This window comes from Grammomys surdaster, unplaced genomic scaffold (genome assembly GCF_004785775.1).
Source record: "Grammomys surdaster isolate TR1022 unplaced genomic scaffold, NIH_TR_1.0 65, whole genome shotgun sequence".
NCBI classification, from domain to species: Eukaryota; Metazoa; Chordata; class Mammalia; order Rodentia; family Muridae; genus Grammomys; species Grammomys surdaster.
The window spans coordinates 4,005,906-4,017,086 of record NW_021604567.1 but is presented as its reverse complement, the minus strand read 5'-3'; the positions used below and the strand labels follow the sequence as shown (position 1 = coordinate 4,017,086).

Below are 11,181 nucleotides of genomic sequence, written 5' to 3'. Positions count from 1 at the left end.
GTGTGTGTGTGTGTGTGTGTGTGTGTGTGTGTGTGTGTGTGTGTGTGTAAATATATAAATACAACCTGCACAACCCCTTTAGTGTTACTTGCATGTATACAACTTCAAGGCTGACCACCTGTACTGGATAAGCAACTAGGTGGCTCATCCCTGGGAAAACGATTTCTCCCAATCCCAGCATTCCTTGGTTGCCTATAGCTCTTTGTCTACGGATGAGACTCTTATAGTAAGTCACATAAGCTACAAGTGTAAACAGCCAGATCATAAATCACAGGCTACGTACAGGAAGGAGTATAATCTCTCAACAGCTACAGTGGGTTGGTTTCAGGACCTCTCTCCAGTGTCACTCCTCAGATGCACATGATAACATGGTGTGGCATGTGCACATCGCAGGCATACATCCAGAGTGCGTCACCTCAGTCACATACAATACTTAATACAACTTAAAGCCACACAAATGATTGCTATACACAATTGTTTTTGAATAGTGGCAAGAGAAAAGTGTCCATCGTCAGTATGGATGTAATTCTTTGTCGAATATTTAACAATCCACGGTTGGTTAAGCACAGAGACACAGAACCCTTAAATACAAAGAGCTAAGTAAGGAAACAGCCCGTGTATGAGAAGAGACTCCTTGGCTGTTTAATAAATGCAACTACACTCAATGTGCAGAAACTCCCCGGGGAACTAGAGTTCTCTCCACTCATTTCCTTCTTCTCTTACCAGGGGGCAAAGTATTTCTCAATCACAAATCTGTGCTCTATTTTTTTACAGGATGTCTGCATGGACTCTGCATTACTTTTTCAGAATATCCATTCTTCCTTATGTAAGTATTTTGTTATAAAAATCATGCTTTTTAAAGTCTTCAAGTTTTGTGCTACCAATTACTTCAAATGTGCCTGTGGCAAATCATTAGAAAGAAGTTGAAAAGTCGGCTTTAAGTTTCTCTGAGTACAGCTGTGCACACCTCGGATCCCAGTCCTCAGGAGGGCCCAGGTCTGACGCTAGTGAGGGCTACAAGGACAGAGGTTAAAGTGCTTGCTTGCTCCACATGCAAAAGTTCTGGGCTCAATCCCAACACCACAAAAAATGGAGGAGTAACTGGAAAGTGAGATATCATTTGAGATGTAAAGGAATGGAATGATTATTAATTTTAAAAGATTAAAAAAATAAAAATCATGAAAAAATAAATATAGCTGCTGTTTATAATTTTTTATTTTAAAATTTAACTTCATGAAATTCCACTTAAAATAGTTTATCCAAATTGTCTAAAAAGGTCAGCAACTTACTAAATTAGTAAAACTTAGAAGTACACACTAAATATTGAATATGTATGTGGAAAATATGACTGCAACATGAATACACAGCCATCATATTACCATTCCTCACCTCTATAGCAGGAAGAAGTATCTTGTTCTATGAGCAGCAGCCATACTTTCAGACATGTTTCTGACTTTTAGGTAATTAACAAATCCTCTGAAGAAAAGGAGCAGACCTGAGAAGAGTGAAGTGACAGACCCATTCTTAGTGTGAGGGAGCATGATACAATAAGCAAGCGTCAATACGATCCCTTCTGCTCAGGGAGGTAAATATGCAGGCTTCATTTATTCTACAGTATATCTTAAACTACAATGATTACCCCATCATGATAAAATATGACTTCACTGACATTCTTTCAATTTCTTAATCCTAACTGTAACAAAATTAAAGCAAATGTAAGCTATAGAAATCCACAACTACACAGAATATAGGCAGTGATAGCTTACACAGCAAGGCTAGCACACTTTACATGGGCCCATTCGTACAAGTCTTACCTTTTCTGACACTCTCCAATGACTGTAAATACCGAGAAATGAAGGGGTTGGTTTTTAAAGTAATCAGAGTGCACATAGATGTTAACAGTACAGATAAAAAATAAGACTGTCTGGCAACATAAAGTGCCAGCCACACGTGAAATCTTTATTTAAAGATGGAGAAGTTTTTAAGTTTTAATTTTTAACTAATAAAAGACTAGTATCAAAAACGAAGCCGAGTCAGGATGTCTTGGGAAGCAGTGCCTCTAGTGATCTCTCTGTGATTAGCTGGCCAACGGAGCTCTCTACGCAAAACGCTGTTTGTAAATAATACCCATTTACATCACATACATCTTTAACAATTTAAAAAGCAATGCCTATGAAATACTTTAGAGTTTCAGATGAAAAATACTAGGTAAGTTCAGAAGCATTAACACTATTAGTGCAAGCCTTTAGAATATTTAAGCATACAGTTTTCTGGGAAGCACTTAGTAACTCCAGTAAATTCATAACCAGAAATAGTGAGGAGAAAACAAAATCAGAGGCGTGTGTGTGTGTGTGTGTGTGACTTCTTTCACTAGAAATGAAGTGCTGTGAATAGGAACTAATCTTTACCCCGCTATCAGAAAATAATCCGAGCACACAGAAGAGCTTGTACCAGTCTAGAGAAGAGGAACACACACGATAACTAAATGAAGGATTTAGATGTCAGTTACGTCTCATCCCACCTGCTATCATATCTCAGTCTCTCCATCTGTGATCCGGTCCCTCCAAAGTCTACCCTCATTCCCTACCAGATGCAAGGCAAAATCCTAAGCACTGTTTTGTTTTTCAAATACAAAAAGCACTATTTAAAAACAGCAGGCATTTTGTGAGACTTTCTTTTGTCTGTGGTGGCTGGTTCTCAGACACAGTTTGTTCTACTTAGGCATTTTCTAAATTAAGCCAACTCATTTCTAAAGCCTACTCAGTGGCTCCTAGTCTTCTCGTCCTACTGGTCTTCAGCACTGTGTTAAATATGTGGCAGCAACACTTTTAGTGCCCATGGAGTCTGCATATTCCTGTCAGTCAATGCTAGACCTCGGCTCTGTTGTGGAACCAGGATCATCGCTGGCACTGTGCCCCACTGTTACCTTCCTCCAACTGCACTCACCCTAATAAATGGGCATAAAAGCAAATACACACCCAGGTGCATTTAAATGCTTTGTAGAATTCATAGGGTTTTTTTTCTCAACTTTTAAGGTAAGAGACTCAATAAAAAGCAAAGAATTCAAGAAGTTAGGATATAATTAATAATATATAAACCCTTATATAATTATGACTCCTCAACCTAGTTACAACACTAAGACAATTTTATCACAGTAGTATATTAAAAATGTAGTGACCTTAACTGGCCATCAACAATATATTTTCCAAGAAATCTTCAAAGTCCAACAGACTAAAAACCTAGAGAGAAGACTGCCACCTACTGAAATCTAAGAGAATTAAAATGAGTCGACAGTCAAGACATTTGAAATATTGGCCAAGAGTATAATATGATGCTAAAATTAACTTAATTACCACATACTATTGAAAACTCATAAATTTCACCAACATAATTTAAAAATATGCCTTACAAAAGAGACAACTGAACAGAATACTGTGATCATTGGGCATAAAGCCTGTCCCTGCACTAGTGGGCTAATGATTAATAAAAGGCACATTTCAAAAGCACAAAGAATGTTCCTGTGATCCAAAACAAGAGAGAGCGTTGAACGCTGAAACCCTCCTACATGCTACATTATCATTAAAATTATGCATGTGTGTTTCCTAAGATAATTAATAAAGATAACTACTTTAATCAGGTAGAAATTCCAAATTCTGTAGCACGAACTTCTCATCCAACCATGTCTGTCCCCTATGGTGATAAGGAGACAAGTGAGTGCAAACCTTTACACTAGGAAACTTATTTCTGCACCACTAGTAACACAACTTACTTGCACTTTATGATTTTATAAATATCAGTTAAACTGGATAATAAACTAAAATTATTTAAATTGAACTGCATTAAGAATAAACTTACCAAGTACAAGAAATATCCACCAAAGCCAATACTGTCCATTAAAATAGCCAGTAAAATAGTCAGAAAACTGTGGGGTAAACATAAATATATTAATCATATTTGTATAATTAAATGAGAATATTCATGTTATCCTAGGTTTCAGAATAAATTATCTCTTTAAATAATCCTTTTTTTCTTTTTTTCTTAATTTATTTTTTTTAAATCAAATTGTAATTTTTACTTATTCACACAGGGGTTATAAACACAAAAAGGCAGGACGAGGGGAAGGGGATGACACCGGAGTGTTCAGGGGGAGTACAGATATCCTTCAGAACAGAGTATTGGCTGCATGAAGGTGCAGGGGACAGGTAGCATATAAAAACAGCACAAAAGGAAAGCACAGGAACAATACTCAATGGTAAACATATATATTTGAGAAAAAAACCCTTATGTGATTGCAAACTTCTGTAAAATACTTTATAAACAGAAACTCTAAATCGCCTGCAAGAAGATAAATGCCTGAATGTTATATGTTGGAATTAAACACTGTTTTTCATTGAAAAATCTGTGTCAGTTTCTTACACTCTCCCAAAGCCACAACTACAATCCCAGACAGGCTAGAGCAACCTGCTGCTTTGGATATTAACACAAAAGCCATATTAGTTTAATCTTATCAGATAGGGATGTTCTGGTGACCTCTAAAATGAAGAGTTTTTGACCTTCTGTTACACCCCCTACTGTTAATCACTGCCAAAAATACTAGGCACATAAAGACCCCCCAGATCATTAGAGACTTTTTATTTTCAAACTAGATGCCTGGCATTCAGCTCCCAACAGTGAGCTGAGAATAGCTAAATGAACCTTGAAGTGGCATTTCAACAGTAGTTATTTCTGTGTGAGGTGGGAATTCTGCAGGCAGCTGGAGGCAGGGCCTCACAGCAGAGAACTAGTACCTTCTCTAGAACAGACATTGCACTCATGGAACCTGAAAGCTTATCAATCCGGTGTTCTTAACCTATTATGGATAGTTCTTCCCAATTTACAAAGCATCTTAAACTGCCTCCGAATAATTATTTTTAAGTGATTCATATAACATATTCCAAAAGTTAAAAACAAAAAAACAAAGATTGTTTTAATTGATTTCTTTCTACTGTTTTCCAAATTGAATCTAATTTATCTAAAAACTGTGGAAAATGTAGAATGATGCTTGAATCTGAAATGAACTAAAAGTATTCCAAGTGTTTGTTAGTAACTTCCATGAGTGCTTTGGTAATGGTAAACATACAAACTATGCACGGTGCTGCAGCTAGGGAGGCGTATAAACGAAGATTATCAAAATCAAGATTATCATGTTTTTAAAACCTCTCAAGTACTTTCTTTGGAATAACTGTAAATTAATAAAAAGCTATTATCTATATTCTAAGCTAAAAGTTGTAGAAATTCACAAGATTTAGAATATCCCAGCCCTTTGAAATATACTAAAACTGTCATTGCTGCAGACTTTCACACATAAAAGACACACAATGAGAAAAAAATTTATAACTGAAGAATTACTTTTTATTTAAGAGAAGTTTCAAAAATTACTTTTTATTTAAGAGAAGTTTCATAAGAGACTTAGTAGCTGTAGGAGTTAAAAATCAAAGAACCAAAACAATATATTTTCAACGCTCTCCATATGTTCCCCAATAAGCAGCAACCAGGAACTCCAACGAGAGACTGAGGTTCTAATACCCTCGAGGTACAGGCTACACAGAATGGACTGAATTCCTTCTTATGTATCAGGAATGACTCTAGTAAACTATCAATGTATGAAAATTTAATTATTAGTTTTTTAATCATTTACCATGTTATATGATTTCAATGAAAATTCCATTTGAGTAATAGGATCAGTTCTGTTGGCAACACAACTAAGTCTGGACAAATGTAACTCCAACTCTTGTCAGTTTCTCTAGTGAGAAAATCTGCAAGGGCAGGGTTGCGGTTTTCTCTCTGTGTGCATACAACTGCAGTTTTCTCTTTGTGTGTATACAACTGCAGTTTTCTCTCTGTGTGTATACAATGGCAGCTTTATCTTTGTGTGTATACAACATCTCTCTGATTTAAGCTCATGGTAGAAACTCACAGGACATCATTTGAAGTAAATTTAAAACAAAAAACTATCAGAGGACAGTTCTAACAATGGTTTAACCTTCAATCATTTTATAATAGACCCCAATAGATTAATAGTCAAAACCTATAATCTAGCATGTACCAGTATAGAATCAGTTACAAGAATCAAAATCCTGAAAAGCTTTAAAACTCAAAGCTAAAAAAAATCATTCAGAATATTAATATTTGTACAATGGCTACTTTTAATATATTAATAAAACATACACTATCAAAACATCTGAAGCATTTAGCAGAAGCAAACATTTAGACTTGTAATTCTACTGAAAACTTTAGCAGGATTTAACTCTTTCAATCAGAAAGCAATGTTTGTATAATTTACATACTCTAATTTAGTAATTGTATAACAACATTTGAAATTCTGTGACTAGGCTTGTGCCCTCAGTTTCTGCAAACACACAGAACTGTTCTTACAATACGCTACTGTGCTCCTCCCAGGTGTAGTGAACAGGCGTGAGTTTACCTCAACTGTGGTATTCGTATGCCTCCCTGCATAAACATGCGGCTTGTCTTTGTGATTGTACTTTACTCATCTGACTCTTCTTAAGCCTCATATAAACCGTGAGGTGCACGGAATGATGCTGCTACTGTAGCATCAAGACTTTCGTCACCCTCATTTTCACACTCCATTCTCCAGTGTCCACTGGCTTTAGAGTGGTAGACAGACAGCTTCTCAGAAAACTTGACACAATGAATAAAGCTACCCTTGATCATCCTTCTAGGTCCATCCTTTAAAACTGCAGAGGAGAACCTGCAGGCATGGCTCCTTGTGACCTGAGTTTGACCCTGAGAATCCATATGGTGGAAGGGAAGGACAGACTCTCTAGATGATTGTCAAATCACAGAGAGACAGAAAAGTGCAAGCACCTGCACACACACACACACACACACACAGAGAGAGAGAGAGAGAGAGAGAGAGAGAGAGAGAGAGAGAGAGAGAGAGAGAGAGAAAGAGAAAGCTAACAAAAGCCAAGCAGAAACAGAAAAAAAGCCCAAAGGAAACCTTCAAGAGGCAAAAGTAAGTCGGCAGTGGCAGCGCACGCCTTTGATCCCAGCACTTGGGAGGCAGAGGCAGGCGGATTGCAGGACTACACAGAGAAACCTTGTCTCGAAAAACAAAACAAAACAAAAAAAAGAGGCAAAAGTAAGACACAAGCTAGATAAATTTGCCTGATAAAGCCTGATAAAAAAAGTTGTTTGAGATAGGAGCAAGAAAAGGTTATTTTGTTTTCCCCTAAACATCATCTCGTAAATGTACAAGTACAGAAAGTTATTTTCAGGAACAGGAAATTAGGAAAGGCTTAGAAAGAATACGTGGGACAAGGCATGAGGGTTTTCCAGTAAGGTTTCCCCCACCCTCTCTCTCTAATATAGAGTCTTACAACGTACCCTATCAGGCATCGAAATCTTACTGGCTTGACCTCACAGGCTGGGCTGTGGGTGTGACCATACTCCCAGCAAGAGTGAGTACTGACTGACAACTGTTTCACAGGCCTTTACTTTTGAGTTTTCAAAGCTTTAAAGAGGGAGAACCTATTTAGTTATTATTTGAAACAGGATTTGTCCAACACTCTTCTCTTAAATGCCAGAGTGCTCAGTCAGATCTGAATATAATTTTTAAAAGGCCTTGGCAACCTCTACATTATTCTCAGTGCCCTTGATATCTTTCTGGCCAACCTGAAGATCAAGTGGACATTTAAACCACCTTGGAGGACTTTGCATTCACAGTAACGTATTAAACAGAAACCTTCAGTTTTATTTAAGGCTCCCTTGTACTGTATCACAAGAACAGAAAGCATTTGTTTAAAACATAGAGTATTTCTGACTACCCTAGGTAACTGAGCAAGGTACTCTCCTTTCCATCCTCAGAAATAATGCCCTTATGCAGGTTTTAATCAACTTAAGAAGAAACAAAGAAAATGTTGAGAACACTTAAATAACTTAAAATGAGGACACAGATACCAAAATCTGGAAGCACTTTCTTATCACAGTTTCTCCCTAACAATCTTTCACACAGTTATGGCCATATACAGCTTTACTAAACTGTCACAGTCACAGAATCAGAAGTGTAGATCTTTACTTGGTGGAATCTGTGTGCATAAAGCAACAAGGTGATGAACAGATATTTACATAGAAATTGTCGATGTGCTCACCCTGACAATCAGGATCCATTTGATCAGTGAAAGGCCAAATCCACAGATAGCACCGTATCTTCCAGCTATGGTATTGGTAATACAGAAGGATAAGCAGAACCCAAGCCAGTTGAATATGAAGGCCACTAAAAGTAACAGACATATGTTTTTAAGGTCATGATTTCTATACAAATAAACAGAAACATGGCAATAGCAATACTTCATTGCTAGAATGAAACAGAAGTTTATTTGAACTCTACACATGAGCTGCCCTCAGAGAGCACCACAGCTTGCTGTTTGCAGATCTATCAGTTAGCAGTTATTGTAAGAAGCAAATAACCTTCCACACCACTGGTCATTACGGAAGAAGTCAGGACAGGAAGTCAAACAGCAGAAACTGACGCACAGGCTACGGAGGGGGTGCTGCTTACTGGCTTGCTTCTGCATGGCTCTCTCATCCTGCTTTCTTATAGAACCCAGGACCACCATACTAGAGGTGGCCCACACACAATGGGCTAGGTACTCCCCTATTGATCACCAATTAAGAAAATGACCTACAGGCTGATCTTACGCAGAGATTTTCTTAATTTAGGTTCCTTCCTCTCAAATAACTTTAGCTTGTGTCAAATAGACACAAACCCAGCATTCCCTACAAGTCACAAGTCACATTTCAAAACAGTCTTCTGATTCTCCTTTTGGTTACTGTTGTATAAGTTACAAGAATACTGATTTTTCTTTCAGTTTTCTTGTAGTCTAAAATAAGAATGATCTGGGTAATAAACTGTAATGTCTCATTCTGATACAGAGATTCTGACACACATAGTACAAATGGCTAAACCTTGAAGGAAGTTTTCTCCAAACAACCTAACACATCTGAAAGCACTTCCATTCAAAGTCATTCCCAAGCAGGTCAGTCGTCTATCGGATCAGACCTAGAGTTGAATTAACTGACAAGCAACTCCTACTCTATTTTCTTAAAACTTTTTTGTTTAAGAGGCACTTTATGATATTACCTGAATGATATTACTTCTAATATTCTTACTAAACATTATTCAGAGATACACACATTTCTTCTCTTTTATTTTCTGTGCATGAAAATGTATATCACTAAATTTAACTGTAAATCTTTTCAAACATTACATGAGTTAAGAAGCAAAAAGATAAATGCTGTAAGTAGAAAAGTCAAGAATTGAACCTATTAAATATTTTTCTTAAAAATCATATACTTTCTGTGATGTTGCTTGCGCAAATATAACCTGAAATGCTTAAGTTATAAGCTCTATTAAAGCCAGTGTAAGCATGAAATATAAACCCAGTTGCAATCTGAAGAATAACCACTAGATGGCAGTAATTACAAACAAATCTTTGTTTATCAAAACAGGCTTTTGCATACCAAAAAAAGTTTTTTATTATTATATGAAGTATTTGTAAAACAGAAATAACTTGTAGAAATGTAATTTTTCAGAATTATACTAAAATTGATAAATTTTGTACTATCTCCATGAAAATATATATATATATATATATGTATTTATATAAATCAATATACTGTCACTGACCAAAAATAATCTAGTATATCTAAGTTACCAAACATTTACAACCTTTATAAGTACAGTATTTTTACATCTAAAGACATATTAACTAAAAGCTATTGGGTTAAAGGAAATGATATGAGGCCCTCAATCAGCTAGTCTAGATGCGCAGTGCTCCAAGGATCCCCTATGTCTTCCTCACGTGCTGCAACTACAGGCCGCGGCCACACCTGAGCAACATGGGTTTCAGGGCTCTGAACCCCGGACATGGCAAGCTGAGCCATCTGCAAGGCCCCAAGATTTCTTGAAAGATGTTAACAAAGAAAGAAAGTAATGTTTAAGATATTCTTTGTGTAAACAAAATATGTGAGGAATTTGATATTTATATAAAAGCTTACCAGCTGAGTAAAAATCAAAGCTCCACAACTAAGGCTCACTAGACTAATAGTACAAAAAAGCAGTAAGCAGTTCTCTGTAAGCGATGAATTCACTGCCTTTTCATTGGATCTACCTTATCCAATCAAAATCATCCTACAAATGCTTAAGCAATTTACACTTTAAATGAGGTATACTCATGTTAGCAGTATTTTTCTTCTGTTATTTAAAATATTTATACATCAATATTTCTTAAAAGTAATAGGAGAAGTCACTCACTGAAAAAGGCCAGCATGAAGATGCCATCATTGCCCACTCTGAGCTGGTCCACGTCACTCAAGTCATCCCTTGGTGTACACTCTTCCTCCTGGGTCTGTAAAATACCAAACATCCCACTAAAATAATTACAGTTTTCTTACCTTCAGTTTAAGAGGTAGATCATCAGTAACACCTAACGTTCTCAAGTGGTCCTACAGGTAAGACAGCAGCAAGCATTACTTTATCATAGGTGCTGCTGAGAATATCTTTAAAGGCAAACACAAAAAAAGGTAAGTTTCGGGATGGGAGACGGCTCAGTCAGTACAAGTACGAGCACCTGAGTGGGGATCCCCACACCCACACTGCAGAGCGTGGCACTGTGGCATGTGCAATACCACAGACACCAGCACTGGTGGGACAGAGGCTGGTGGAGTCCTGGAGCTCACTGGCTGGCCAATCTGGTTAAACTCATCAATTTTTGGTTCAGTGAGAGCCTGTATCAAAAAAGAAAGTGGAGAGGGATAGAGGAAAGGTGCGGGAGGGAGGGAGGGAGAGGGGAAGAAGGGAAGAGGAAGGAAGGGAGGGGGGAGAGGGGAAGGGAGGGAAGAAGAAGGGAGGGAGGGAAACATCAGCTTCAGGAAGCAGGCAGATGTGAACTACTGCATAATGCCAAGTGGGAAACAGGGACACTCATAATCAGTGATGGAATGTACAAATGTACATTTGCTTTGGTTAGCAAGTAGACAGTGTGTACTAAAGATAAAAATGAAGATGCCATCTGATCCATCAATTTTGATTCTTGAAATAAACTGTATACATACATACATACATATATAATACGTATGTATATATGTATGTGTGTGTGTATGTGTATATACATATAT

The 11,181-nt window shown here is 37.2% G+C and overlaps 1 protein-coding gene across 1 annotated transcript in view; it reads right to left on the bottom strand.

Moving 5' to 3' along the window:
* Positions 1-11,181, bottom strand: part of Ndfip2 (Nedd4 family interacting protein 2) — a 44,485-nt gene that overhangs the window by 1,641 nt on the left and 31,663 nt on the right. The window contains exons 4-7 of the mRNA XM_028771683.1: positions 10,319-10,412; positions 8,154-8,278; positions 3,856-3,922; positions 1,390-1,495 (exon numbers count right to left, since the gene is read on the bottom strand). Coding sequence (XP_028627516.1) covers positions 1,392-1,495; positions 3,856-3,922; positions 8,154-8,278; positions 10,319-10,412 — 390 coding nt within the window. The 3' untranslated portion in view covers positions 1,390-1,391. The remainder of the gene's footprint in view (positions 1-1,389; positions 1,496-3,855; positions 3,923-8,153; positions 8,279-10,318; positions 10,413-11,181) is intronic.